Source organism: Capra hircus, chromosome 7, assembly GCF_001704415.2.
Source record: "Capra hircus breed San Clemente chromosome 7, ASM170441v1, whole genome shotgun sequence".
Lineage (NCBI taxonomy): Eukaryota > Metazoa > Chordata > Mammalia > Artiodactyla > Bovidae > Capra > Capra hircus.
Window position 1 is genome coordinate 104,302,290 of NC_030814.1, and position 27,670 is coordinate 104,329,959.

The window sequence follows — 27,670 nt, forward strand, 5'->3', positions numbered from 1 at the left end:
AGCACACCTCTGGGGCCAGCCAGCCCTGCACAGAGGGCTTGCATGCCTCCAGGCCAGGCTCCTGCCACCTAGCCTGCCCTCCCTTAGCAGCTCTCCCTGCCCACGCTTGGCCTCCCTGCCAGCTGGCCCCACTTCTTTTCCCAAAGGTGATCCAGGTTGTCTGAAGGAATTCGGCAGCAAGGCTCCCCTAGGCCCAGCTGGTGTCTCGGGGGTGGTGCCTGCCCTCCTGTGAGGCCCGGAGCTCACTGCAGCCAGGCAGAGGATTAAAAACCTCCCTTGTGTTCAGCACAGACGTTAGAGGCGGGCAGCCTAACCGCCCAGTGTGTTTTGGCTGGCCTCCGACTGTGTGTGTGATGCTTTGAATGGACATTCAAACATGCATGTAGAAACCTGGATTTCGGGCCTCACTGGAAGAATCAGGCCCAGTGTGGTGGGCCAAGGTCCTGCACCTCAGAGGGACTCGAGCTCTCTGGTTGGCGGCAGGCTTCTGCTGGCCCTGTCGTCCCTCCAGCCTACTCACCCCTGGCATCTGCCTCTCGTGCGTATCAGTTCCCGACATCCGCTCCTGCTGAGGGCGGCAAGCATCCCTTGGCCTGCTGGACGAGTGGAGTGCTGGATGCTTGGAGAAGACGAGGGGGCAGCACAGGGTCCTGACTCCAGGGCGCCCTCAGCGGGCGTCTTCCAGACGCCACCCGCCTGGGCCTCTGTGCACGGCTCCCTTGACTTTGCTGTGTTGGCAGCAGCCTGATTCTGGGCCCAGGGTCTGTGTGGAAACTGGCCCCCGGGGGCTTTGCTGCACTGTCAGCCCCCGCCGCCCACCTCGGTGTCCAGCTGAGTGGAGCCACCAGGGCATCTGAGAGGGAAGTGCAGGCATGACTGGGCTCGCCCTGCACCGATGACACGGCCCCAGCGAACAGCTGCCTCGGGCTGGAGGGAAGGCTGCCTGTCATCTCCCTTCCGGAGTGTGTGCGGGCTGTACCCTCATCCACCCTTGAACCTGCCACCTCATCGGCTGGAATAAAGTTGATCTGGTGCCCTCCACGGGCTGGGCCCAGCTCCCCTGGTGAGTCAGGCAACTTCACCTGGCCTTGACTGCAAGCCAGACTGTCTTCCAAGCCTGCTCAGCGCCTCACTGGGGCCTCACGGTGAACTGGAAGGGACAAGGAAACTGAGTCTGGGGGCATCAGGCCAGGCCCCCAGGGCACCCCTCCTGCTCCCAGCGTCAGGGGGCCTGTGCTTTCCTGGCCCTGTACCCCAAGACCAGCCAGCAGGCCCCAGCTGCTGCCACACTGAACCTGACCTCGCTTGGCTCCTTCCCAACAGACACATCCAGGGATCAGCTTGCTGGGGGAGGGGGCCAGAGTGAGGGAAGGAAGGGGCGACCTGGAGCGCTCCAGCGGGAAACAGATAAAAGTAACTGAGTTATTCTAGTGGGGTCACTGTAGTGGGGTTGGTGCTGCAGTGTGGCAAGTGCATGGGAGGCGGGGGAGAAGGTTATGGATGTGCCCTCTGCGGGGAGAGGCCAAGAGGGGAGCTATCCGAAGGAGCAGTCCTGGGGAGGGATGAGGATGAGGAGAACGATGAGGTTCAGGAAGAAAATGGAGCATCAGGCAAGACTGGCTTGGTTTTGGAGCTAATCAAACGCAAGGTATTTTAGGCAAAAAGAAAAGGGAGGGGATTCATTGTCCCCTGAAACCAGGAAGTGCCAGCATGGCTGCTTCTGGGGCTCAGGTGCTATTTCTGCCCCTCAGCTCCCTTGTGGTTACCCCTCACACAACTCGACCTCCCTTCCTGGAATTCCATCAAAAGCCCCTGGGCAGGATCTCATTTGGCCCGCCTGGTCATGTGTCCATCCAGGAGCCAATCATGTGGTAGCCCAGAGCGGGGGAAGTGCTGATTGGCTGGGCCCATGGGACACGCCCCTCCTGGGGGGATGGCAGGATCACTGGGGAGCGTGCTGGCCAGCGCTGGAGGTGGGAGCCCTTGCTGCGCTGGGGGAGCCTCAGGTCAGGGCCTCAGGGGGGCACCCCGGGTTTGGCGATCAGGATGCGCTTGCTGGTACCTGTCTGAATGAATGGGCTGTCCTCAGCAGTGACCCTTCGTATGTGAGTGCCTCCTGCCCGCATCCCAGTGGCTGGCGTCACACCCACCCTCCCTCCCTTTCAGGGCTGAGCACGCCTGGCTCCTCACCGCAGCACCGGCCGGCCGGCGTCAGCCCACTGTCGCTGAGCACAGAGGCGAGGCGGCAGCAGGCCCAGCAGGTGTCGCCCACCCTGTCCCCGTTGTCACCCATCACTCAGGTGCGAGGGCTCAGTGGGGCAGGGGAGGTGGGGCCCGAGTGTGCCTGTCTGGGAGGCCTTATGCTCCTCTCAGGGAGCAGAATTTTAAAAATCTTCCTTTTTTTTTTTTTTTTTTTTTGCTTTTTTGTGGTCTAATTTTCAAAGACATGGGGAATGCAGAAATCAAGTGGCCTGGAGTCCCCTGGGTTCATCTCGGCTGATAGATTGTGCCTGTGTGACTGGCCACTCTTTAGTATGCTAGTCTCTTCTTTAGGAGCTCGTTGGCATGTCCCAACTCTCAAAATGTGATATTTAGAGAGTCTTTTTTTCTTTACCAGCTTTCCTTCACCTGCTTCTTGGGTAGATTGTGTCTAGGAATTGGTCCGTTTCATCAAGGTTGTCCCCCATGCCGGCACGTCGCTGTTCATAGGCAGTGTCTGTGGGTTAAGTCACCCAGTCCTGTCCGACTCTTTGCAACCCCATGGACTGCAGCCCACCAGGCTCCTCTGTCTGTGGGATTCTCCAATGAAGAATACTAGAGTGGGGTGCCATTTCCCTACTCCAGGGGATCTTCCTGACCCAGGGATTGAACCCTTATCTCTTGAGTCTCCTGCAGTGGCAGGTGGATTCTTTACTTACTAGCACCACTTGGGAAGCCCGTTTGTAGGCAGTGTGTGTGTGAAAGTCGCTCAGTCGTGTCTGACTCTGCGACCCCGTGGGACTATGCAGTCCATGGAATTCTCCAGGCCAGAATACTGGAGTGGGTGGCCTATCCCTTTGACAGCTGATCTTCCCGTTGCAGGAATCGAACCAGAGTCTCCTGCATTGCAGTTGGATTCTTTACCAACTGAGCTATCAGGGAAGCCCACTCTTTCATAATCCTTTTAATTTCTGTCAAGTTACATTCCCCCTTTCTTTTCTCATTTCTGCAGTTGGAATCTTATCTTTTTTACTTAGCCCAGGCTCCTGGAAACATTAGGAAGTGTTCTCCCTTCTTCTGTTTTTTTGAAGAGTTCGAGAAGCATCGATGTTACTTCTTGGAATGTTTGGTAGAATTGAGTGTAGGTGCTGCAGTCTTGACAGATCTGCATTAGAAAGTTTGTGGTGCCTGATCTGACGTCTCCTTTGATACCAATCTACTCAGAGTTCCTTTTCCAGATTCTTGGGTCCATTTTGGTAGTTTGTGTGTTCTGAGGAATTTCTCCATGTTGACTGTTTTATAGTCCCTAATAGATAATGGTTTTTTTTTTTAACATGACCCTGATGGTCTTGTCCACCTAAGATGAAATTTAACAATAGTTCTTCTGTTAATACATCTTCCCATGCCTGGCCTGGGCCCTGTTCTCCCACCAGGTTAAGAACCTCTTATCTAGTTCTTGTTCAGATCAGGAGCCAGAGCCGAGGATGTTTCCTCATGGCACCGTCTTCTGTCTCTCCATCTGGGGGACCCCGGCCTCATCTCCCTTCCCCGCCGTGCCCCACCCCTGAGGCCTGCCTTCTTGCGAAAACTCCTCTGTTCACAAACTGCCTACCGGCTAATGGGAGTCCAGGCTTTCCACTTAGCGTTTATATCCTGTAGCCCCCGACACTTCCAGTCTCCCTCAGAAGGCAGGAGCCCTTGGCTGCCTGGGGAGCTGCCCGTGTGGGTGGATGAGTGTTAAAGACTTCCCTCTGGTTGTTTTCCTCACCAACTCCTAAGAGAGCCCAGAGCTGGTCATTGCCCAGTGACCGCGCCAGCGCCTTCCTCACCAGCCTCCCCTTGGCTGCAGGTGGCTAGAGGGGGTTCCTTCCCCTTACAGGACTCCACAGGGGCCAGGTGCTGGCTCCCCACTGAGCTCCCCAGTGCACGCCCCATGCCTGCCTGCAGCAGGGAAGCTCCAGCTCAGAGGGCCAGAGGAGAGGATTCTGTCTGCAGATATGGAGACTGGTGCCCCCTATTGGCATGTGGGGAGAAAACCCCGCTGGGGGCAGGCCCACCGAGCTGCAGCCCCATCCTCCGTGGCCCTTGGGGGAGGGCTGCCCGCTCAGCCTTTGCTGCCCCAGTCCAGAGTCGGGACACCCTTTGGTCTGTCCATCACTTTGCCACCACACGCACCGGGCCGTGGGGCCCCCACTTCTGAGCGTGCCTCCTGCCTGACGCCCTCCTCTCCCTCCAGGCCGTGGCCATGGACGCCCTGTCTCTGGAGCAGCAGCTGCCCTACGCGTTCTTCACCCAGGCGGGCTCTCAGCAGCCGCCGCCACCCCAGCCTCAGCCCCCGCCGCCCCCGCCGCCAGCCTCCCAGCAGCAGCCGCCCCCACAGCCCCCGCAGGTGCCTGTCGGCCTCCCCCAGGGCGGCTCCCTGATGCCAAGTGCCAGCCTGACACGGGGGCCCCAGCTGCCCCCACTCGCGGTCACGGTACCGTCCTCTCTCCCCCAGTCCCCCCCAGAGAACGCGGGCCAGTCACCGATGGGGATCGACATTGCCTCGGTAAGGCGGGAAGGGGCCTGGCTTGGGGCGGGGGGGCTTGTGCAGGAGGAACCTGGGGGCTGGGGGGCCATCAAGGCTCCTGGCTTTATCTGCAGCCACCTCGAGGCTCTGTTTTGAGGCCAGCTTGGCCAGGGGTCGGAGCAGAGGCACACGCTGTCTGCGGCCAGGGGCTCAATGGGGAATTCTGCCTGAAGTCCTCAAGCCAAGTTTGTCCTCCTCGCAGAGGTGGGGAAACTGATGCATGAGCAGGGTCAGGTGCCCCAAACTTCACGCGGCATGGGCCACCCTGTGTCCCCCTCCCATGGGCCTGGATGCCCCCCTCAGCCCTTCCCACCCAAGGCTTCCTCAGAGGCAGGGCGCACACAGCTTGCAGGGGCTGGGGAATGGACTTCCAGGAGCCAGAGTGGTAGAGATGACCTGGGAGGAATAGAAGGGGTGAAACCAATTCTGTGGTTCTTACAGCACAGTGTCCTGGGCCCAGGGCCTGCAGCTCAGCCCGTGGGACCCCCTTGCCTGGGACCAGGCACAGGGTAACAAATGCTAGCTTTGGGGGCGGTTTGACAGCACCTGCAAACCTTCTTGTCTGTTCAGACTTTTATTTAGGTTGCCCTGGTGGGAAGGGAGTGGTGACAGCTACCTTTGGCCACATTCAGAGAAACGGACGCATGCTGGGGGCCCAGCCAGCCCTCCCTGCTCACTGGGCCCATGGCCAGCAGCCCCAGGGTACATGTCATCAGAACACTGTGTGTTCTGTAAAGAACAAGCCTCCTGGGCCGGAGAGGGCCGGCAGGTCCCCGAACAGGGGGAGGCTCACACCTCCAAGCCGTTCTGATCCCTCAGAGGGTAGACCTCAGGGGTCCCTAGGACGGGACTGCACCCAAACCTTGCCTTTGGCAGAGACACAGCAGTTACAGGGGTGGCTCTGATGGTGGAGCTGCCTGGGGCACCCCGTCCCATGACACCCTACAGTGGCAGAACCTTGCGGTGGAGCTGGAGGGACAGTGGAGGCATGGGGTACCCAAGCCAAGCGCTCGAATTAGGACCCTGTGGTGGGGTAATCCACCCACCACCCCCACGGGAGCTGGCACGCCCGGGGCTTGGGCTCCAGAGGCGGCCTCTGTGAGCTTCCACACACCCGCTCAAGTGAGGAGAATGTCCCTCTGATCATTTTCATCTTCCCAACCCCGAGAAGACCTGAGCTGGTCACTGCCAAGCGACCATGCTGTGTCTCGGACACTCAAACCCTGCTGCGTGAGCCCCCTGCCCTGTCTGGGCTCAACCCCTATTCCAAACTTCTCGGGCCGCTGAAGAAATGAAGGAGACGCAGTACTTAGGGGGCCCTGAGCCGGCCAGCTGGGTCTCATTAAATGGCAGGCTTAGAGAGGTCAAGCAGCTTGCCGGGAGACACACAGCAGGGCTGCCCTGGCTGGGACCAGAGCGGGGACTAGATTCAGGTCCTGGCCTAGCAGGTCTTGGCCCCCAGGGGTCTGGTGAGACACCAAGACCCTTTGTCATTCAAGTGAAGAGGTGGCTGCCCTTTAGAAGTCTGTGCGTTACCCAGAGGGCTGGTCCCAAGCGACATGGGTGCTAGTGGCCGCCGGGCACCAGGACCCCTCCTCTGCACCCAATGCTGCCATCGCGCGAGGCGTCTCACTCCCTGGGGCCTCCCCTGCCCGAGCGTGTGTGCGGGTGTGTGTACAGCTGTGTGCATGTGTGTATGGGTACTGGTGTGCCTTCGTGTGAGTGCTCTAAACCTGCTGAGTAGAGGCCGACCCCTCTGCCCTTCCATAGCCCCCAAGGCAACTCTGAGAGGCTGGGTTCTGGACTCTGACCGTGTGCTCCTACCCCTCCCAGACTTGGGTTTGGAGGCCGGGCCCCTTTCCGGCCCAGGGCTCAGGTGCCCTCCTACAGATGCCCGGTATTCTGCTTGCCTGAGGGGTGGGGGCCTTGCCAGGCACTGGACCGGGGGCGGCCAGGCCCGGGAGGCCAGGCCCGGGGCCCTGTGAGCGTCCTGACCTGTCTGTTGTCGTAGGCACCGGCTCTGCAGCAGTACCGCACTAGCGCCGGCTCCCCAGCCAACCAGTCTCCCACCTCGCCCGTCTCCAATCAAGGCTTCTCCCCTGGGAGCTCCCCGCAAGTAAGGGACGCCGCCCCCTCCTCCGCCCCCAACTCCAGCCTGGCTGGCGCCCCCAGCGTGGCCCCTGTGCACCTGTCCAGCATCTGTGCCTCCTGTCTCACTCCACCCCATCTTGTTCACTCCATCGGGGTGGGGACCGGTGAGGCGCAGCCATCCTACGCAGTGGCCAAGGAGAAGGCACCCTCCCCCCAGAGCTGTCACGTTCCCACAGCACCTCTGGAGTCTGTGCTGAGTCCCCGCTCTGGGTGGCGGGCTCCCCATTCACGTCAGTGACGCCAGTGCCAGCTTCACCCCAGCGTGCGGCTCGGAGCAGGCTTCCAGCAGCCTGTGCTCCGTCTCTGCCCATGTCTGCCCCCGAGACCTCCTGCTTCCAGGCTTCTGCAGGTGGGGGAGTGCTCCCCGCACTTTGGGGAACAGCTGAGTGACAGCCAGCCTGTGCGGGGGCTCTGCTTCTCAGTGCCCTCCACCCCTTGTGAAGGTGTGTCTCTCACCTCTAGGCCTCCAGCCTGGGAAGCTTCTCTGAGTGGCCTGGTGGCCCATCCAAGGTCCTCGTCCTCTTCACATGAATGAGGAGCCCGAGGCTCACCCTTGACAGCAGGCAGGGCTAGAGCGTGTCCGTCAGATCAGGTTCCCTTCATACAAGTCACACACATGCACACACACATGCACACACACAGCACAGGTTCCCGATCGTTGACACACACGTGCACACACAGAGGTTCCCTAACACACAGCACAGGTTCCCGATCCCTGACACACACAGACACACAGCACAGGTTCCCGATCCCTGACACACACACGCACACATACAGAGGTTCCCTGACACACACACACACACATACATACCCACACAGCACAGGTTCCTGATCTGTGACACACACATACATATACACAGAGGTTCCCTGACACACACATACACAGACACACACAGCACAGGTTCCCGATCGCTGACACACACACGCACACACACACACACAGGTTCCCTGACACACACATACAGGTTCCCGATCCCTGACACACACGCACGCACACAGGGGTTCCCTGACATGCACACACACAGACACACAGCACAGGTTCCTGATCCCAGACACACACACACACAGAGGTTCCCTGACACACATGCACGCACACAGGGGTTCCCTGACACACACACACACAGACACACACAGCATAGGTTCCTGATCCTTGACACACACACAGAGGTTCCCTGACACAAACACAGACACACACACACAGCACAGGTTCCTGATCCCTGACACACAGAGGTTCCCTGACACACATGCACGCACACAGGGGTTCCCTGACACACACACACACACACACACACACACACACAGCATAGGTTCCTGATCCCTGACACACAGAGGTTCCCTGACATACGCACGCATGCACACGGGTTTCCTCACACACACACAGAGATTCCTTGACACACACATACAGGTTCCCGATCCTTGACACACATGCACGCACACAGGGGTTCCCTGACACGCACACACACACAGAGGTTCCCTGACACACAGCACAGCTTCCCAATCCCTGACACACACACGCACACACACAGAGGTTCCCTGACACACACACACACAGGTTCCTGATCCTTGACACACACATACATACACACAGAAGTTCCCTGACACACACACATGCACACACACAGGGGTTCCCTGACACACACACACAGCACAGGTTTCCTGACACATACACACACAGGTCCCTGATCCCTGACACACTCACAGGTTCCATGGCACACAAATACAGGTCCCCAGTCTCACACACACACAGGTTCCCTGACACACACAGCACAGGTTCCTGATCCCTGACACACGCACACACACAGGTTCCCAATCCCTGACACACATAGGCACACAGGTCCCCGATCCCTGACATACACACAGGGTTCCCTGGCACACAAATACAGGTCCCCAGTCTCACACACACACACAGGTTCCTGACCCCTGATACACACATACATACACACAGGTCCCTGATCCCTGACACACACACAGGTTTCCTGACACACAGTACAGGTTCTTGATCCCTGACACACATACACACACACACAGGTTTCCTGATAGACACACAACACAGGTCCCCAGTCCCTGACACACACACACACACGTTCCCTCACACACACGCACAGCACAGGTTCCCTGACATACACAGAGCACAGGTCCCCAATCTCACACATGCACACACACAGAGGACCCTGATCCCTGGCACACACACCCACACGACACAGGTCCCCAGTCACACGCACACGCAGGGTCCCTGACACAGCACAGGTTCCTGATCTGTGACACACACACACACACACGCACGCACGCACGCACGCACGCACGCACGCGCACACACACACACACACACACACACGTACGTTCCTCAGAATCCCCCTTGGTGCTGCTCCCCTTTGGGCTGCATTCTGTCCAGAACCCGCCATCAGGTAAGGGGTTCCTGAAAAGCTGACATCTGGGACCAAAGCTTCTTGCCATAGCAGTGAAGCCTCCCCAGGACCCTGCCACCCCATCCCCAAAATGTCACCAAGTCGAGAGACTTCAGAGTCACTGCAGCGCCCAAGTCCCTGACGTCTCATCCTTCCCGGGCAGAGCAGAAGGGGTTGTTCCTTCAGGCAGGGCTGTGGGGGGCGTGCCCCACTCTCCCTGTCTGCCAGGCTCTCAGCACGCCCTGAGCCAGGCCCTGTGTGTTAGGACAGTGGCCTTCCCCTTGGGGGGACCTGAGGCTGTTCTCGAGGCTCACTGACACAAGAGGGCCTCTCGCTCCACCACCCACGGCAGCCAGGGGCTGGGACTCTCCCCTGGCTCTGCAGAAGACGGGAAAGGCGTGGTGAGCTCAGGGCGCGCCGAGGGCCAGCCTGGTGTCCGCGCGCTCCCCGTCCATCCTGTGGGCTCTGCGCGCTTGCGTCTGCTCTTGTCACATGATGCTGGAGGGCTGTGGGAACAGGAGACGCTGCTCCAGGCAGGAGAAGCCAGGGCGGGCAGCCTGCCTGGGCTGGTCTCTGAGTAGCGGCCCTTCTCGTGCATGAGGCGGCACAGGAAGGGTACAGTGGAACAGATCTCAGGAGAGGTTCGCCTGGACCAGAGTGGTCCGTCCTGAGCAGAGAGCACGTTGCTGTCCTATCAAGCCCGTGTCTGTGTGTCCGTTTGTTCATCCTTTGTGCGCCGGCAGGGGAGGAAGGCTGCTCGCTCAGATGTGAAGATGGCCCTGGGAGGCCCTTCAGCCCCGTTCAGGGGCTTTGCCTGGGGGCAAACCGTGGCAGAAGGCAGACGGGGTTTCCCACTGAAGCTGGATCTCAGAGGAGGCGTTCATCAGCCCCCTGGGCCCGGGTCAGCCCCCGCCTTCCCAGCCCAGCCAGCATCTCCCCTGGCGGCACGAGGCAGCCAGCTTGCCACGCCTGCCCTCGTGTGGATGTCTTACCTGTCTAGCTGCTGCTGGAACCTGAGGCAGCTGGGACTGGGCCCATTCCATTCCCTCTCTGGTTCCTTCTGAGCAGACCTTTCTGGCAGACCCTCATGGCAGCTTTACAAGAGAAGCTGGGGTCTCCTGTGTGTGCACTGGGGCTCTCTGAGGCCAAGGACCGGGCCGCAGGGTCAGGTGCCCCGGAGAGGCGTGCCCCCAGCCTCAGCCGAGGTGGTCACCTGCCGCCTCCAGCAGCCTCACCGCCCCCTTTTCCAAACCTGAAGCCGGCGATTTTTAGGGCAGAGGTGGCCTTTTGCCATGTTAGCTTTTTCCCTCCTTACTCCGTTAGCGCTTTTACCTCTTCCGTGGTGTTTTAGTGGCGTGTCCATCCCCAGGAGCCGCCCCGCCTTCCACGTGGCCGGCTGTCCCTTTTCTGTGTTCAGCCCACTAGACACTCAGAGTGGCTGCTGGTTTTCTGACCAACTCTTCTTTGCAGTGGAGGCCTGAGAGTCATGCTTTGGTAGTTGTCGGAGAACACGGGGACCTTTCTAGAACAGGGCACTCCAAGGGAGGAGGTCCAGGGTCTGTGGTGTGTGAAGACTCTGGACCTGGACGCGTGCTGGGCTGGGGACTTGCTTCCCCAGGTCTGCTGCCTGTGCTGTGAGCTGGCCACGCACACCGCTCCGCCTCTGCTCCCCTCTACGTCCCCCCAGACTCCCTCCTGCCACCTCGCTGGCAGCATCTCAGGAGTGGGCAGGAGCTCCCTGCTGCTTTCCCAGCAGCCCCATCCCTCTGCCCCAGCTGGCATTGGGCAAACAGGAGTGGGGCTTTCTGCCCTCTCAGCCGTGGGGGCCAGGGGGCAGGGCCTTCTGTGTACCTGTCTCGTCCTGCTCTGTGAAGCCTTCCTGCCCGCATGTGTGGCCTGCCTTCTGTCCCGTGTCTCCCTTGTCTGACAAGGTACTCATTGCATCCTGGAAGTCTAGAGACCCTCCCGCCCTGCCCCAATCACACGTTTTCCTCTGGGCTGTCACAAGGGGTTCCTGGGCCCTGTGGCCCCTTGGCTTCTGTCTGATGAAAATGGGCTCACAGAGAGGAGATGGGATGGGACTTTGAGGGAAGTTGGGGTGCAGAGGCCCCCCGGGATCAGGTGGTGGAAAGGAACAATCGTCCTGAGGTTAGGCGTGCACCCCTCCATCGCAGGGGGCACGGGCTTTCCCAGAGGCCCTGAGATGGACAGGGTCAGCTTCTCACATTCCGAGCATCTTCCGGGAAGTTCCGAAGGCCTCCCCTTTCTCCCAACCCAGGCCTGCGGTGAGGCCCTGGGGGACGGGCCTGGGTGCAGCCCGCCGCGGGCGCCCCCGCCCCCGCCCCGCCCCCGCCCCGCCCCCGCCCCGCCCCCGCCCCGCCCCCGGCGGCCTCACCCTGCCCCCCCCCCGCCCCGCCCCCGGCGGCCTCACCCCGCTGCCTGGGTCGGGAGCCCTGGCGACAGCGGGCCTCTCTTTCGTCTGCAGCACTCTTCCACTCTGGGCGGCGTGTTTGGGGACTCATTCTATGAGCAGCAGATGGCGGCCAGGCAGGCCAATGCTTTGTCCCACCAGGTGAGCGGGCGCCCACCGCAGACGCTCGCCAGACCCCGCCCACTCCTCGGCCCGCTCCCCGGGCTGCGGCGGCCCCGGCCCTGGAGGGGGTGGCTTGGCCTGGCCCCCCGTGTCTGCACCCTTCCCGAAGAGCGAGGCCACCCACAGCGGGGGAGGAAGGGCAGGCGGCGGGCGCTGGCAGGGATGGGCAGTGGCTCTGACAGCGGTGCCCTGGTGTGGGCCGTGCACGTGGGTTTGCCGGGAGGTTGCACTGGCTTTGCGTGGACCCCGGGGCGGAGGGGGTGTGCGCATGGAAAGGGTGGACTGCTACCCGGAGCTCTTCACTCATTTCAACCATCCATCCATCCATCCATCCATCTCCACACGCTCGGACGGGGCCGTGTGCTGGCCAGCCCAGGCAGGTTCAGAGATGGGGAGCCCCGAAGGCAGGGCGACTCGTGCTTGGCAGCCCCCAGCATGGGTGTGCTGGGTGTCCCATGGGGCGGGTGGGCCGGACAGCCACGGGCTGGCCGGCCAGCGCTGGGGGAGCTGGCTCACACCCCTGTGCTTCCTCTCCAGCTGGAGCAGTTCAACATGATGGAGAACGCCATCAGCTCCAGCAGCCTGTACAGCCCAGGATCGACGCTCAACTACTCCCAGGCGGCCATGATGGGCCTGACGGGCAGCCACGGGAGCCTGCCGGACACGCAGCAGCTCGGCTACCCCAGCCACAGCAGCATCCCCAACATCATCCTCACAGGTGAGGCCACCCGTCAGGGCGTCTTCCGGCGGGTCCTGACGTCAGTGTCTTTGTGGGAGCCTAGGGGGAGATGGAGCCCCTGCCTCTGTGCAGACCCGCGGAGGCCAGAACCCCCCCTTGACTCTGCTGGGCTTCTGGGGTGCAGGCCAGGGGCACACATACTGAGGCCTGGACTCGGCCCAGTGGACGGGACACAGAGCAGGGGCGGGACAGGGCCACTCACTCATCCCGCCCTTCACCCCGTGCCCAAGCGTGTGCGCCCCAGTAGCTGAACATGCCCGGTGGGATTTGTCCTGTGCAGCCACACACACATAAGAGTTCACACATACCGTGTTGGGCATCCCCAAGCAGCTTTAGCACAGTGCCCAGGCATGCACACACACAGTGCCCGGGCACACACGCGCACATACACACACACACACACACAGTGCCCGGGTACACGTGTGCGCACGTGCACGCGCACACACACACACACACACACACACATCTCCACCCAGCCCTGCTCAGACCTTCCAGTCTTCTCTCCCCACCCTTTGTCATGCCCCTGAAGGTTCTAGGTATTATCAAAGAAGAAGCAGTTTCCTCATAAGCCAGGGCTGACATGCGGTTGAGGATGAGACCCTTTATGCAGTCCCGCTGGCATCTCTAGAATGGGAGGGTTCTCTCTCCAGAGCCCCCACAGCCTGGACTAGACTCAGGGCCACCTGCCCGGACCCAGAGTCTGCAGGAGATACTCTTGAGTGCAGAGGCCTTGGCCTTGGAGGTTGTATAAGAAGGATCAGGCCTCTGTGATTGTCCAGTAGCCCAGAAAGACTAGAACTTGTATGTCCATTTCCCAGAGTGGGAAACGGAGGTCCATGATCTCACAAGAGCCCAGGTTTGAACCTGGGTCTCTGCGGAGAAACCTGGCCTTCCCTCCGGCCCACAGCCAAGTCCCCTGATGCACTCAGGGCAGACTGCCTGGCAGAGTCGGAGGGGCCCCCTGCTCCCTTCAGGTCACGCTGATTTGTGTCACAAACCTCATCCCAGGGCATCCTGGCCTTGGCACCCTGACGTGTGGGCTGGCACCACCCTGTGTACTGTGGGGTGCTGAGCAGCGTCACCGCATCCCCAGCCTCCACTCCAACACCAGTAGCATTCCCTCCAGTAGTGACGACTGAAAATATCCCCAGACACTGCAAATGTCCTTAGCAGCACAGACCACTCAGGTGAGCTTCCAGGTGCAGCCTGAGCATTGACAGGGGCTGTGGAGGTGCAGAGTGGGGGTGCCGGGGGCCAGGGCGAAGCTGAGCCTTTTGTGTGTACCCCCCACCCCAGTGACAGGAGAGTCCCCTCCCAGCCTCTCTAAAGAACTGACCAGCACGCTGGCCGGGGTCGGTGATGTCAGCTTCGACTCTGACAACCAGTTCCCCCTGGACGAACTCAAGATTGACCCCCTGACCCTGGATGGACTGCACATGCTCAATGACCCAGATATGGTCCTGGCCGACCCGGCCACCGAGGACACCTTCCGGATGGACCGTCTGTGAGCGGGTCGCGTGGCACATGGCCGCCCAGCCCCCGGCTCTGTCACCCCGCCGGCCAGTGGTCCCGACGGCATCGCCCCGAGCCTGGGGTCAGCGGCGCTCCGTCCCTCGCAAACGGCCGAGCTTGTGATTCTGAGCTTGCAATGCCGCCAAGCGCCCCCTGCCCGACCCCCCCATCCCTCCACCCCGGTCGTTCACCTCCCGCGTGAGGCCGCGCGTCGTCGCCCCCGCGGACCCTCCCTGCTCTCTCATCCCCTGTAAGATGCGGAAAGCGTGCTGGGCAGGGCTGCCAGCTTCGGTGGGCACCATGCTCCGCGACGGTGGTGGGCTGAGGTACATCTTGCGACTGTTGTCCAGCTCTCACTGCCTTCCTCTGTCCCTGGTCCCCCTACCTGCCCGCGCCCCCAGCCCTTGGATAGGTAGCGAGCCAGCCCCACCCTGCCAAAGGGAGAAAGTGCCAGAGAGAGGGGGGCGGACGTGAAGCGAAATAAACACTATTTGGACTGCTGTCTTTTATATTTCTGTGCACACACAGAACGCTAGCATCCATCGCACGGAGGTGGGATGCGGACATGTGAACAGCCCGGGGAGCCGCTAAGTCTCCTCCAGGGTCCCTGCCTCGCCCGCCCACCCCCCACCCTCCGGCCAGGCCCCTCTGCGGCCCCCTGTGCTGTGAAACCCCACCCCAGCCTGTCCGGGCGCACGTGGAGGCAGATATATGGGGGGGGGGGGGGCGTGCAACTTGTTTCCATCTTTGTGCTGTGGTCACTGTTTCTATTATTTAAAGAATGGGGTGGGGAGGGGTGGCCAGGGCATTTTTCGTTGCGCTTCTTTTCGTTCGTTTCTTTCGGTTTATATTTGCATCACGGTTGTGGACGAGGAACTGGCCCCTCCAAGCCAACGCTTGCCTGAGAGCATGTGCGTTTTGTTTTTTTACTCTAGAAATCCAATCTTATAATACTTGTGAGCTAACTGGAAGCAGCCTGCTGCCTGCTCAGGTCTGAGCTGCATCTCCTGTCTTTTTAGTTTTGCTCCGTTATCCCAAACCAGAAGGACGTGAGGTTAGGCTGGACTGGGCGGACACTCCGGTGAAAGCTGGCGGCAGCGGCCGGAAGTGCCTCCCCTCCGGTCTCGTAACCGACTTCCGGGAAGGAGCCCCGGCTTGCATTAAGGGTCTCCTGAAGGTGGCAGCCAGTGCTCAGGGCGGGTCCGTCCCAGACCCCATGGCTGGCGGCAGCTGCGGCCCCTCTGCTCTGAGGCGCCCCAGAGACAAAGCCTGTCCTCAGCGAGCCCGCCCCGAGAACCAGCCAGCATTCACCCTCTCCCACCATCTCTTCGGTGGCCACTTCCGGCAGGGCTGGCTTTGGAGGCAAATAGCAGAGTGCGTTTCAGAGGCTGGTTTCCAGGTGCTTCTCACAGTGCCTCAGGAGGCCCAGGTGACCGTCTGTGGGGCTCACTGGTGCAGCAGAGGCCGGCCGTCTGCCTTCCAGGCCCCGGAACCCGAGCCTCGGTTTGGTTCCCTCCGACACCGCGTTTTGAGTTCGTTCTTGTTCCTCTGCCTGCCGGCCAGGCTGGCCCCTCCTGCCTGGTGCATTTCCACCTCCGACAGGGTCTCCGGAGCACCGCCTCGTGTCTGTGGGAGCCAGATCCTAGTGACCAACCCTCGTTCCCCAGCTGGGCTGTTAGCACATAGCCAAGTGGCCAGGTGGCCACACCCACGGGGAGCCCCCTGTCCTTTGTCACTTGGCCTCCACCGCTGTCGTCTGGCTGGGGGGCACAGTGTCAGTCCGTCCAGGTCAGGGGCCTGTCCTCTGGGTGGCGGGGTCTGGGGGCAAAGAATGGGGACTGTTTTTTGTTTGTTTTTTTTTTTAAGAAGAACTACATGTACATAGAAGGGTTTGATTACCATTAGACTTGTATGTAGAACTTTAAAAAAAAATGGCCTTAATAAAATTACAAACAACCTTCCTGGATGCAACTTTCAAACAAGGCACTGGGGACCCCATGAGGGGACCACATGAGGGAACCCCGTCAGCTCACACTTCCCATCTGCCCAGCACTGGGTTCTTGGTGCAGGTGGGCAGGGAAGGAGGGGGGTCCAGCCCTGTGGCCCGTTTCTCGAATCCCTTGGCCAGGAGCACAGGTGACTTTGTATTAACACGGCAGCCTTGGCCCATGAGGGGCGTGGATGCAGAGCTTTCCTGGGGAGGGGACCCAGCCAGAAACCAGCGGCCAAGCATCCTCAAAGGATTCACTGCCCCCTCCTAGCCCTGGGCAGGCCTTTAGGGGGAGGCTACAACAGGGGATTTGGGTTTTTTTCTTATATATCACTTCTCTAAGTATTCTTGAATTGCCAAGACTTTTAGAAAAAGGACAGCTTAGGGCAATCAGCCCTTTGACTTGTGATGTGAAAATACTGTGATTCCAGGCGAGCTGCGCCGTGAGGGGTGAGCTGGGGCCCCTGCGTCATGTACACAGACCCGCCACCGCGCCCTCACTTGCCGTGGCTGAGCTCCCCTCATCCATCCCTCGGGAGCACGCACCATGCCTCGGTTTGCCCCCTGTCCTCTGAGCCTCCGGGCTGGGGAGCGTGTCCCCCCGTGAGGATGAGACCTGGGGTCAGCCTCTTTCTGTGTTCTCCAGGGAGGAGGGTTTGTATCCCTGCCCCACCCCCGCCCTTCAGCTTCACCCCCTGCAGTGCCCAGGGTGGACTTGGAGGAGGAGAAGGCGGGTCTCTTTGGGGGTCACACCCTGTCACAGGTACCTGTGAGGACGTGTGCCATTACCAGAGGGGAGACGGCAGCGCCCCCTCCACTTTCCCGGCTCACCTTGCTCCCCCCAGCACTCTCCTGGGCAGGAAGGGTGGGGGCCAGCCCCTTGGGGTAGAGGGCCCTGAGACCCTCAGTGGAAAGCTCAGGGGGCAGATCCATCCTTCAGCAAAATTTGGGGACCCACAGCCAGTAGTACCCAGAAGCTGGCCAGGCTCCCTGCTGGGGACAGGCGCACAGCAGAAGGGACCCTGATAGCATTGGGTCCAGCTCCCACCCCAACTGTGGTCCACACAGCTCTCTGGGACCGGGCCTGCAAGGCTGGAAGGCAGGGGCAGGTGGGTGTGTAATGCCACCTCTGTGCTAACCTCCAGCCTCTCCACTGGCCTTAGGGCCACCTGCCTGCCTGGCGGGTGTGCACAGGGGCTGGGAGCCGGGCTTTGGGTGCTTGGCTGGCTTTTGTGTACTGTTATCTACTTGTGGAGTTTGAGGGTTGAGCCAGGAGAGTTATGACATCCTAGGTGTGTTGGGCCTGATTGCTTCAGGCAGCCAACTTCCGAGGAGGATGGCTGGCTAAGTGGGGCCATTATGAGGCCCATGTGTTACATGGGGGTGGGCGAGAGTGGCTGTCCATCTGTCTGTCCATCAGATGCTGGTGAGACCCTTGCATGGAGGATGAGAGGTCCCGTGTCATCTGTCCATCCTGCCAGGGTAGCTGTCTGCTGTAGGGGCTGCGTGCCAGGTGCGGGCTGGTTGTGGCCTGCTCATGGGAGATGGGGGAAGGTGTGAGGCCCGTGGTGGGGCTGGGCAGGGCTCCCACGGCTGGGGCCTGAAGAGTCCCTACGAGCACTGCTCTTTGAGGGCCTTCTGTGGACCCAGAGACCTCCTGGGGGCTGAGTTCTCCTGGGATGCCACACTTCTCCCCAGATCTCCATGCCTGGGCCGACCCTGAGCTAGTTCATAACCAGACCTGCTGCCACCCTCCTGCCCCCACTCGGGATTCCGAGTTTCCCGCATGTCCAAAGAAGGCATCCCCACCCCAGGGTGCGGGCTGGGCGTGGTGAGGCCTGGTGGGGTTGAAAGACCCTCCACGTCCTCTGCCCCCACCCCAGTCATGACAAAACGGGAGCACCCCCCCCCAACCCTCCCTGGCTTCTGAGGGAGCTGTGGTCAGAGGCCCCAGGTACCTTTGGCGTGGGGTTGGGGCACCGAGGTGCCAGGTCAAGGGTACCTGGTGCTCTTGGGCGTGATGCTTCAGGTGAGGGGTCTGTGGCCGCCTGAGCCTGCAACCCCGCCACACAACCTGAAGAGCTGGGCGGGGGGGACTGGGTGCCTCTCCTGCCCTGGGAGGCCTGTCTGGGGTGAGTGGGCAGCCTGGTCTGTTTCCACCCTGTTCCATTCTCAGGGGACCCTGGGCCCCTACGCCCGGGGAGGGGGGGGTCTTACAGTGTATGATGGGGTCCCTGGGACGTTCCTTCGTCAGTTTGGCCTGAGCCAGCTCTTTCTGGTTTCCTTCAGCTTTTGGGGGTCCTGGCTGGTGGGCCTCAGGTACCTCTCGTAACCATGGGTGTGCCACAGGCACCGGGCCACAGATAAGAATTCTCCCCTAGCAGAGGCGGGGTGACCTGCCGCCCCAGTGCCTGGGCACTGGGGTACCTCTGAAGGCACCAGGGGGCGAGCAAGACTCTTGTGACCCAGGCCTCAGTTCCCTCTTGTCATTAGGGCTCAGGTCCATGGTATCTGGGTCCTAGACTCATCCAAGGCAGGGTAGCAGGCAGGGGCTAGATGTCAGGAGCTGATTCCAGGCAGCTCTCCCCACTTTCTGACCAGCGCCCAGCACCCTGTCCCCAGGAGCCAGACACGTGGGCTGCCCTCCTCTCACAGGGTTGTGGAATCTGGGGGCAGTCAATGCCCAGCCTGTCATTTCTGACCTCCTGCCAACTGGGGACAAGGGGACACAGCTGTGGCACTTGCCACCAGACTTCGGGAGGGAGGGCTTTGGCAGCTGAGGTCCACTGACCCTGCCACGCCCTCCATAGGAAACTGCCCTTCCCCTTCCAGGAGCTGGGCAGTACCACTGATATATGCAAACCCTGCAGTCCCGGCCCTGCCCCGCCTGTGTCCCTCTCTCCAGGCTGGCTCTGCCCTCCCCAGCATGTACACTGTGCTGTAGGCGTCCCGTGGGCTGCACGCTTGGGTGCCCACGGCGGGCGGGGGAGGGCGCTCAGGGCGCACTCGGCCAGCCCCTGCCCGTCCTTCTGGCGCGGACGCCGTCGGCTTTGTACGTTCGCATCCTTTGTAATGAAACATAATAAAAAGTCACTGTTTCCGTCTCTGCTGCCTCCCTTTTCTACCTCCCCTCTTCTCCCGCCTCAAGGGTGAGATGTGGGTTTCGCCGGTGCGCCAGCTGGGAGTTGCCCAGAGACCACACACGCATGAACACGGACCCCCAGGCCTAAGGCCCTCACACACACTCCGCAGGATCCCAGGCCAGATGGTCCAGGGGCACGGAGGGGACGAAGCAGCAGGCCTGGGGCCTGCAAATTAAAGCCCGACACCTCGTCAGGCTGCTAGGGCCCCAGCCAGTCAGCAGGGAGTCAATGGCAGTCCCCATCACCACTGCCTAAGTTTGGGGTCTCTAGGCCAGCCTCCCCTCAGAGACTCAACCCTACCATCTCCCCAAAGCAGAGACCACAGCCAGCCCCTCCGCCACACAGAGACACTTTATTTTGTCTTCCCTGAGCCCCTCTCATTTCCCCCCAGGCCAACTGCCTGCTGGGGCCTGATGCTGACGACCTCCCATGGGGAGGGCAGCCGCGCGGGTGGCTGTCACCCAGTGGCGGGTCCCCAACCCCATCCCTAGGCCTGCAGCAGCCTCTGGGCCTCGTAGTCCTCGGGGATGGTGTCTGTGGAGAGAGGGTGAGCAGGTGAGGCGGGTGAGGCTGGGGGGTGCAGACTCCCCACCTGCCCTGATGAGGGTCCTCTTACCGTTGCAGCGGTAGCGCAGGTTGGCCCAGATGATGTTCTCCTGGGAGAAGCAGAAGACCCCCAGACGACCACCCCGCATGGTTGTATCCAGGACCACGTTGCTGTCTGCCACCAGCTCTGGGCCCTCGTAGAATCGCACTCTGCGGGGCAGGAGGGGACCGTGACTCGGGGTCCTAGGCCAGGCCCTCCCCTCTCAGAGCGTCAGCACCCTGCCCAGGGAACTAGCATCTCTTCTCTAGGAGAAGGGACTGTGTCTCCCCCTGCCTGGGCCACAGTCAGGACAGAGGGAGCTCCTGATCTGAGCCTCAGTTCCCCTGTGTGACGATGGGTGTGCAGGGTGCGCATACAGTAGATGCGAAACATAGCGCCTGGACTTCCTGGCAGCGCAGAGTGGGGACTGGGAAACGGGGAGTGGGTGAGACCCCACCTTCTGCTATGTATGTGCACAATTCAGAACCCCCAGCCCTGGGTCCAGGCCGCCCAACCTGGCCCCGCCCTTCCTGAGTCCAGGCCCGCCCCTGTCCCGCCTCCCCTCTGGCCCCGCCCCCCCTCTGGGCCCGCCCACTGAGCAGCTCTCTGCCAGACCTGAACCCTCCCCGTGTCCTCGGAGGGATATCATACCCCAAGGCCAAACAGTTATTTCTGCCTCTATTATTCCCATTTTACAGGTAAGGGGACCAAGGCCCCCCGAAGCAACTCCCTCCCACAAGAGCGAGGAGTGAATAGGGACTCCGGGCCCCTTGGCGGAGGGCGGGCTCCCACCTGATGTAGCCCACTTGGGGCCGGTGCTGCAGGAACCAGCGGTAGGAGGTCTTGTCCTTCCAGCCCACGTTCCGGGGATCCTTCCACAGCAGCCGCACCTGTGACGCTGTGTCCCCCGTGTGCCACAGTGCGTTCCGAAGCTGCTCCCCAGGGCCTGTGGAGGACTTCACGGCCTACCACATCCAGGAAGAGGAGAGGGGTCAGGGGCCATGCAGGCCACCGAGGCCCCCAGACGGGCAAGGAGCTTTGAGTCAGAGGAGTGGTGGGGGTCCCGGGCATGCCTGGATGGGAGACCCCCCAAGGAAGCCTTGAGGGCCACATGGAGGTTTACAGGGGGGTTATAGGGAGCAGCAGTGGTCGGTAGGATAAACTAGAGTCTAGAGGATTTAGGGAATTTTAGGGTTTCAGTGAAATACTGGGATCCGGGTGGCGCTAGTGGTAAAGAACCCGCCTGCAATGGAGGAGATGCCAGAGATGGGGGTTCCATCCCTGGGTCTGGAAGATCCCCTGGAGGAGGGCATGGCACCCCACTCCAGTATTCTTGCCTGGAGAATCCAGGACACAGGAGCCTGGCAGGCTACAGTCCATGGAGTTGCAAAGAGTCCGACACGACTGAGCGGATCTATTCTATTCTAGGGGGTCTGCAGGAGGATTTGGAACCTGCGAGAAAGCCTGGGGCTCTGTGAGGCGGTTTGGATGCCCACAGGAAGACTAGGGGATCCTGGGGGCATGTTTGAGGACCTGTGGGAGGAACTGGGAGGATTTCGGTAGAAAGCCTTCGAGGTCCGTAGGATCATGCCGGGGACTGTAAGGCTTGTGGGTCTGTGGAAGGGCAGGGGGCCTCAGAGACGGCGCTGAAACCAAGCGCTCAGGAAGGGCCCAGCACCTTGAGCTGGATGCCGGGCTCTGCCACCGCACGGAACGGGCTCGCCTGCCAGTACGTCTGCTCCATCTGTTTCCACATGACCGCGTAGAAGCTGGAGCTGTCCTGGTAGCCAAAGATGAAACCAGCGTAGTCGTCATCCGTGACAGTGTTCACATGGAACGTGCCTTCGAAATCCACGCCATTGAAGGCCGTGTAACCTGGGGAGAAGAAGGCACGCTAGCTCCTGTCCTACCGGGATCCGGATCCGTCCCCGAACCCTGCCCCTTCGGAGTACAGAACGCCCAAGCCCAGAGTCCAGACCACCTAGCCTGGCTCCGCCTTTCCCGAGTCCAGGCCCGCCCCTGTCCCGCCTCTCCTCCGGCCCCGCCCCCCGGGCAGCTCCCTGCATGGCTTGGCCTGCTCCCCCCCCCCCCCCCCCCCCCCCCGCTTCTCACCCACAGCCAGGCCTGGGTCGCTGTTCATCGTCTGCACGATCTCCATACCCTGGTGAGGTTCAAAGGACGAAGGGCATCAGGCCAGAAGGACTGGGCTCCCCGCCCCCAGTTTAGGACCCGCCGCGGTGGTCCTGGGCTCCCCCCACTTCCCGCCTAGTCCCCGCCCCCACCTGGTTGAGCACCACCCAGTTAGGGTCTATCTGCGCGTCGCCCTCAGGGTCCAGCACGACCGTCTGGAAGGCCCGGAAGTCGGTGAGGGTGACCTCAGCGTTCTCCGGACACACATCGATCTTGTCTACTACCTTGTCCGCATCAAAGTCGCCCTGGCACGCGTCGCCCACGCCGTCCCCTGAGAGGAGGTGGGAGGCCCCCCCCCCCCCGCAATGATAGAATGAGCTCCAGGCCCCGCCCCAGGCCTGGCCATGCCCATACAAGCTACTGGCCCTGCCCAGGCCACGCCTCCAGCTCGGCTCACAAGTGCCACTGCCCCCACCATGCCCACCCCAAACCTCACCCTGGCCCTGCCCCACAGGACCTGCGTCCGGCCTTACGGTCCATGTCTTCCTGGCCTGGGTTGGGCACTAGACGGCAGTTGTCCCTACTGTCGGGGACCCCATCGTTGTCGTCATCGTCATCGCAGGCGTCACCCTGGCCATCGTGGTCTGAGTCCTGCTGGGCACTGTTGGGCACTGTGGGGCAGTTGTCCATCGAGTCCTGGTGCCCATCCCCATCCCTAGAGTGGGTGGACCAGGGACAGTGAGGCGAAAGCCGGGTCGGGCGCTGCCCACGCTGGGTCCCCACCTCAGCCCCGGATGGCCTGCTTACTTGTCTTGGTCGCTGTCACAAGCATCTCCCACGAAGTCGTGGTCCACATCCCTCTGGGGGCCAGAGGAGGGGGAGGATACAGACGTTCATAATCAGGGCAGAAGAATTCAGAAGCCTCTCCCCCACCCCCAGTTCCAGAGCCAAGATCTTCCTGAGCCCAAGCAACATCCACCCGCACACCCCCCTCCCCCCGCCCCAACCCCAGCCAAGTTGTTCAGACTGGGCTGGAGTCTTGCTAACCAGCCTGGGACTCACCTGGGGGTCTGCCCCAGCTGGAGCCTGGCCTACACTCACCTGGTCTGCGTTGCTCTTCTGAGGACAGTTGTCACAGGCATCTCCTACACCATCACCATCAGTGTCCTTCTGATCTGAGTTGGGCACCCTGGGGCAGTTGTCCATCGGATTTCGGATCCCTGCGAGAAGCAGAGGAAACAGAACCGGATCCCCAGATGGGGCTGGGGCCAGGCTGACTTCAGCAGAGCAGGTGCAGACCTGGGATTAGCCTGGGACAGAGACCCCACTCCACCTTTGGTTCCCAATAACTACAAAGTTAAACCAAGTCTTCGTGCCCAGTCCCCAGCCAGCCTCCTAGAGACTAAATGGATGGAGCGGTGGAGGGGCTGGCTCAGCGTGTGCACCACCTTGGGTCTCTGCCCGGCTGTGAAAATGGTACCTCCTCCATGGGGCCCTGTCCCCCATGCTCACGGCTCTGTCCTCTTTCCCCTGCAGCATCTAACGCACGGTCCCCCTTTCCCTCCTCCAAAAGGTCTTCCCTCTTTCCCTTGGCCTCTCAGCTTGCATTTCTGTGCGCGGAGCAGGTTCAGCGGTTCCTGGCGCCCTAGGCGAGCTCACTCGCTCCGGCTTCCAGAAGAGGCCGAGCCCCACCTCCAGCCAAACCCCACCCCTTGGTGCCCGCCCTTTCCTCTCCTCTCCTCGCGCGCCCAGAACTCACGGTCGCCGTCTATGTCGTCGTCGCAGGCGTCGCCTCGGCCGTCCTTATCTGTGTCCTTCTGGTCGTCGTTCTTCTGGGACCGACAGTTGTCGCACGCATCGCCCCACTTGTCGCCATCCGTATTTCGCTGGTCTGGGTTCCGCACGAGCGGGCAGTTGTCCTAGAGGTGAGGGCCGGTTAGGGGATAGGCAGTCCTAGAGAGTCAAAAGTCACTCCCCAGACTGTCCAGCTCCGAGGCCCCGCCTCCTCTGCATGGACCCCACCTCAGTCCTTTGGGACCCCTAGATCAGCCTCTGAGGCCACACCCGTCACCCGGAGACACGCCCCCCCACCCGGTCCTTCCCGGGCCCCCACTTTTGCCCCACCTTCTCATTGAGGACGCCGTCCCCGTCGGCGTCCGGGTCGCAGGCGTCTCCGATGCCGTCCCGGTCCACATCCTCCTGCCCTGAGTTGGGCACCGTCACGCAGTTGTCCTAGGGGTGGGCACAACGGGCATTGGGGGCGTGGCCAGCAGCCCCGCCCACCCTGCCAGGCCACGCCCTCCACGCCGCACCCACCTTTCTGCACTGGCGCTCCGAGCAGCGTAACTTCTCGTCTGGGAAGCCGTCCAAGTCTGTGTCGCGGCCGCAGATGAGCCCATTGCCAGCCCAGCCGACGGCGCACTGCGGGTGGGGTAGTCAGTGGGTGCTCTGGCGTGGCCCTACACCCGCACCCTCATCCCATTCTACTCCTGGCCTGCTCGCACTCACCACGCATGATCGCGACCCGTCACGCTCCAGCACGCAGTCGGCCTTCTCGTGGCACGGGCTGGGCGTGCCGTCAGGGCAGAAGCGCTGTGGCCGCCGACGGCAGCCTGATGCCTGGTCGCCTACGAAGCCGGGCTGGCACGGGCCGCACTGGAAGGAGCCCTGAGCCCGGGCCACAGGAGGTCAGCCCCCGCCGCCTGACGCTTCCGCCCCACCCTCCCCATCTCTCAATCCTTCCTTCTCCTCCCAGGCCTTACCACGGTATTGACGCATACAGAGTTGGGGACGCAGTTATGCTGCCCGGTCTCGCACTCGTTAATGTCCGTACAAACCTGGGTGGGAGAGAGCGCACTGGTCAACGCTCCCAGGCAGATACCCCCAGACCTCCCACCCGAGTCACGAATCCTCTGAATCCTACCTCTTCCCTAATCTTTCCTCCAGTCCCGACCATCCCTGATGGGAAACCCTTAACTTCCTCTTCCCCAGACTCCTGTCCCCATCCGTTGCCCCTGGAGCCAAGCAGGCTGCGAGGCTGAAGTTTACTTAACAAAATGCCCCCCACCTCGAAATGCTCCTCCCGGCTCTCCAACCCCCGACGGCCCTCACCTGCTTGTTGGCCTTGGCGAAGGCCAGCCCCACGCCCTCGTGGGTGGGGCCGCTGAACCCAGGTGGGCAAGCCTCGCAGCGGAAGCCGGGACTGGTATTGATGCAGCGGACGCGAGGGAAGCAAGGATGGGCGGTGCACTGGAGGAGGAAGGGCCCAGGAGGATCAGAGGATGAGGAGCTGGGCCTCCCCCAAAGAGGCGCCTTAGGGCTTATTGGACTTGTAAAGCTCAAGGGTCATCAGCTAGCTATAGGAGGGAGGGGGTGCCATGTAGGGCAGAGGCTATTGTCCCAGAGGTCAGGTCACACACGGCTTTGCCTCGATGTGGGAAAGGGCAAGACCAGGCGAGGAGAAGGGCCTGCCTGGAGTGGGGCTGTTTCTGGGACCCAGTGGGCTGGATGCTCATGGACGGGGGAAGAAATTTTGAGGGCGGGCGTCCCCAGCGGAAGGGGGAAGTGGTCGTCGGGGTGTGCGTGCCCGTCGGTGAGGAGGTTGCCGGGGCGGGGGGACCCCGGTGGTGGAAGGGTCTCTGGGGTCGGCCACCCCGGGCGGTGGTGAGTGGGGTCGTTGAGGCGGACCACTCCCGACTGTAGGGGAGTCGTCGGGGTGGACGTCACTGGCTACGGAGGAGGTCGTCAGGGTGGGCATCCTAGGTGGAGAGGGGCGTAGTAGGGGTGACTGTCCCCCGGCGGTGGAGAGGTCGTCTGGACGTGCGCCCCCGGAGGTGAGGGAGTCCTCTCCCGGAGGACCCCCAGCGGACGAGGAGGTCGTCGGGGCGGGGCGGTGGGGAGTTGTGGGGCAAGCGTTGGGGGTTCTTCGGGGCGGTGGCGGCAGACGCACCTCGTTGACATCGGCGCAGTGCGAGCCGTTGCCCGTGAAACCTTCGGGGCAGGGTCCGCAGCGCGCGCCGCTGGCTGTCTCGGTACAAGCCACTCCGGGGAAGCAGAAGCCGGGCGAACACTGGCTTAGCGGCCGCACCGTCAGACTGGGGGTTCGCGCGGGTTGCATCCCTGCAGGGAGTGGGGCGCGAGTGGTTAAGGCCACGCCCAGGGGTGGAGCCTGTCGAGACAGCGCTCTCATCCAGGCAGCATCCTGGCTGTTCCGCGACCCCGCCCCGTACGGAGCGCTCGTCTCTCCAGGTCTCTGCAGTCTCTCGATCTCTGCGCCCGACTGTCTTTTTTCGCTTCTCCCTCCGCGACTCCACCTCCCAGCGTCTCTCGCAAGGTTTCTGGCTCTTTTGGGGGTCTCCCCTCCCACAGTCTCTCTCTCTCCTTTCTGTTCCTCTCTCTCCATCTCTCATCCAATCTCTCCATCTCTGTCAACCTCTGTCTTCTTCTCTCTTTTGCTCCCGGTCTGTCCTCTGCTCTCTGGATCTGTTCTGTCTCCCCATCTCTTCTCGCTCCCCGGCCACCCCGTCTCCGTCGCCCCGGCTGCGCTCACCGCACGCGTCACACTCCATCACCGTGTTTTTCAGGAACGTAATCTCCTTGACCTTTGGTGCAAGGGAGATGGGTTGTGGTCAGCGGGGCACCCTTCTCCCCCGCCGGTCCCCCCTCTCCCTCTCTCAGACTCCTTCCCCATGACACCACCGTCGCGGACCCTCTCCCCACGGACTCCCTACCCCCAGATCCCTACTCTCCCAGCCCCTTCTCCTCCTTCCCTGGGATTTCCTCCTCCCCTCAAGGATCCGTACCCTCTCCCGTAGAACGCCGCATCCCTGAGACCGCCCCCCCCCCCACCTTTCCATAAACTCGGCCCCTCTCACCTCCATCAGGACCAATTTCTCCGGTCCCTTCCCACTCCCCCACCCTCCCCTGCCTCCGAGACCCACTTCCTCCTCTTCCAAATCTCTGTCTTCTCCCCTGACCCCCAACCCCCCAACCCCGGCCGGCACCTGCTGCCGCAGTAGGTCCCGTACGTCCTGCAGGGCCGCGTTGGTCTCCTGGAGTTCGCGTAGCATCTGCGGGCCCAGGTCCCCACCTGCGCTGACAGGGGGCGCTGGTGGGGCGTCGGGGACCGGCGACCCCCATCACCACTCCTCACCCCGCCGCCTCAGAGATCCCTGACGCCCACCCCATTTCTTGAGCTTCTGCCCCACTGCCTGCTGTCTCCACCCGGCACGCCCCGGTGAACTTTCCCCGAGCCTCAAGGAGCCGCGACTCCAGGCCTCCAGCGAGTCCTGTCCCTCTGGGGGTCAGAGGCACAGCGTGGGGGAGGAGGGGCTTACCCGGCGGCATCTGCCCCTGGCCTGATGCGCCGAGGGCAGCCAGCGTGAGCAAGAGAACGCGGGCGGTGGCGAGAACCATGACGGCGGCGGGGAGCTGGACTGCGGCTCGCTCTCTGCCGCCCACGAGGGCCGAGCGGCCTATTTATCCCGGCGGCGCGGCCGGCCCGGGGGACGGCCCACCGCGGCCCTGCCCAGCGTCCAGCCACAAGGTAAACAGACGGCGCTGGCCTCCACGTTCAGGGCCCCGCCCAGCGCTGCTGAACTCGGATCGGGCGAGGAAACTGAGTCAGCGGGGGCTTGGGCTGAGGTTGGTGGGG

General features: G+C 61.9%; 2 protein-coding genes across 7 annotated transcripts in view; one reads left to right on the forward strand and one right to left on the reverse strand.

Moving 5' to 3' along the window:
- Positions 1–19,264, forward strand: part of CRTC1 (CREB regulated transcription coactivator 1) — an 85,605-nt gene extending 66,341 nt beyond the window's left edge. For 2 of the 5 annotated variants that reach the window (XM_018051456.1, XM_018051457.1), the window contains 7 exons: positions 2,167–2,300; positions 4,436–4,588; positions 4,697–4,747; positions 6,780–6,884; positions 11,810–11,896; positions 12,455–12,635; positions 13,953–19,264. In XM_018051456.1, coding sequence (XP_017906945.1) covers positions 2,167–2,300; positions 4,436–4,588; positions 4,697–4,747; positions 6,780–6,884; positions 11,810–11,896; positions 12,455–12,635; positions 13,953–14,164 — 923 coding nt within the window. In that variant the 3' untranslated portion in view covers positions 14,165–19,264. Of the gene's footprint in view, positions 1–2,166; positions 2,301–4,435; positions 4,748–6,779; positions 6,885–11,809; positions 11,897–12,454; positions 12,636–13,952 lie in introns of all 5 variants that reach the window. The other 3 variants (XM_018051453.1, XM_018051454.1, XM_018051455.1) reach the window with 2 other exon arrangements.
- COMP (cartilage oligomeric matrix protein) lies at positions 19,626–27,462 on the reverse strand. 2 transcript variants are annotated; one of them, XM_018051452.1, is made up of 19 exons: positions 27,354–27,462; positions 27,021–27,106; positions 26,567–26,618; positions 25,967–26,136; positions 25,129–25,266; positions 24,780–24,854; positions 24,526–24,684; positions 24,334–24,438; positions 24,142–24,249; positions 23,777–23,936; positions 23,119–23,237; positions 22,825–22,877; positions 22,551–22,732; positions 22,170–22,348; positions 22,000–22,048; positions 21,566–21,762; positions 20,680–20,852; positions 19,918–20,057; positions 19,626–19,835 (listed from the first exon to the last, which is right to left on the reverse strand). In XM_018051452.1, exons 1-19 carry the CDS (start codon positions 27,430–27,432, stop codon positions 19,789–19,791), a joined length of 2,271 nt encoding a protein of 756 aa, XP_017906941.1. In that variant the 5' UTR covers positions 27,433–27,462; the 3' UTR covers positions 19,626–19,788. The 2 variants fall into 2 exon arrangements, with proteins under 2 accessions (XP_017906941.1, XP_017906940.1); XM_018051451.1 differs by lacking the exons at positions 27,021–27,106; positions 27,354–27,462 and having other exon boundaries at positions 19,635–19,835; positions 25,967–26,870.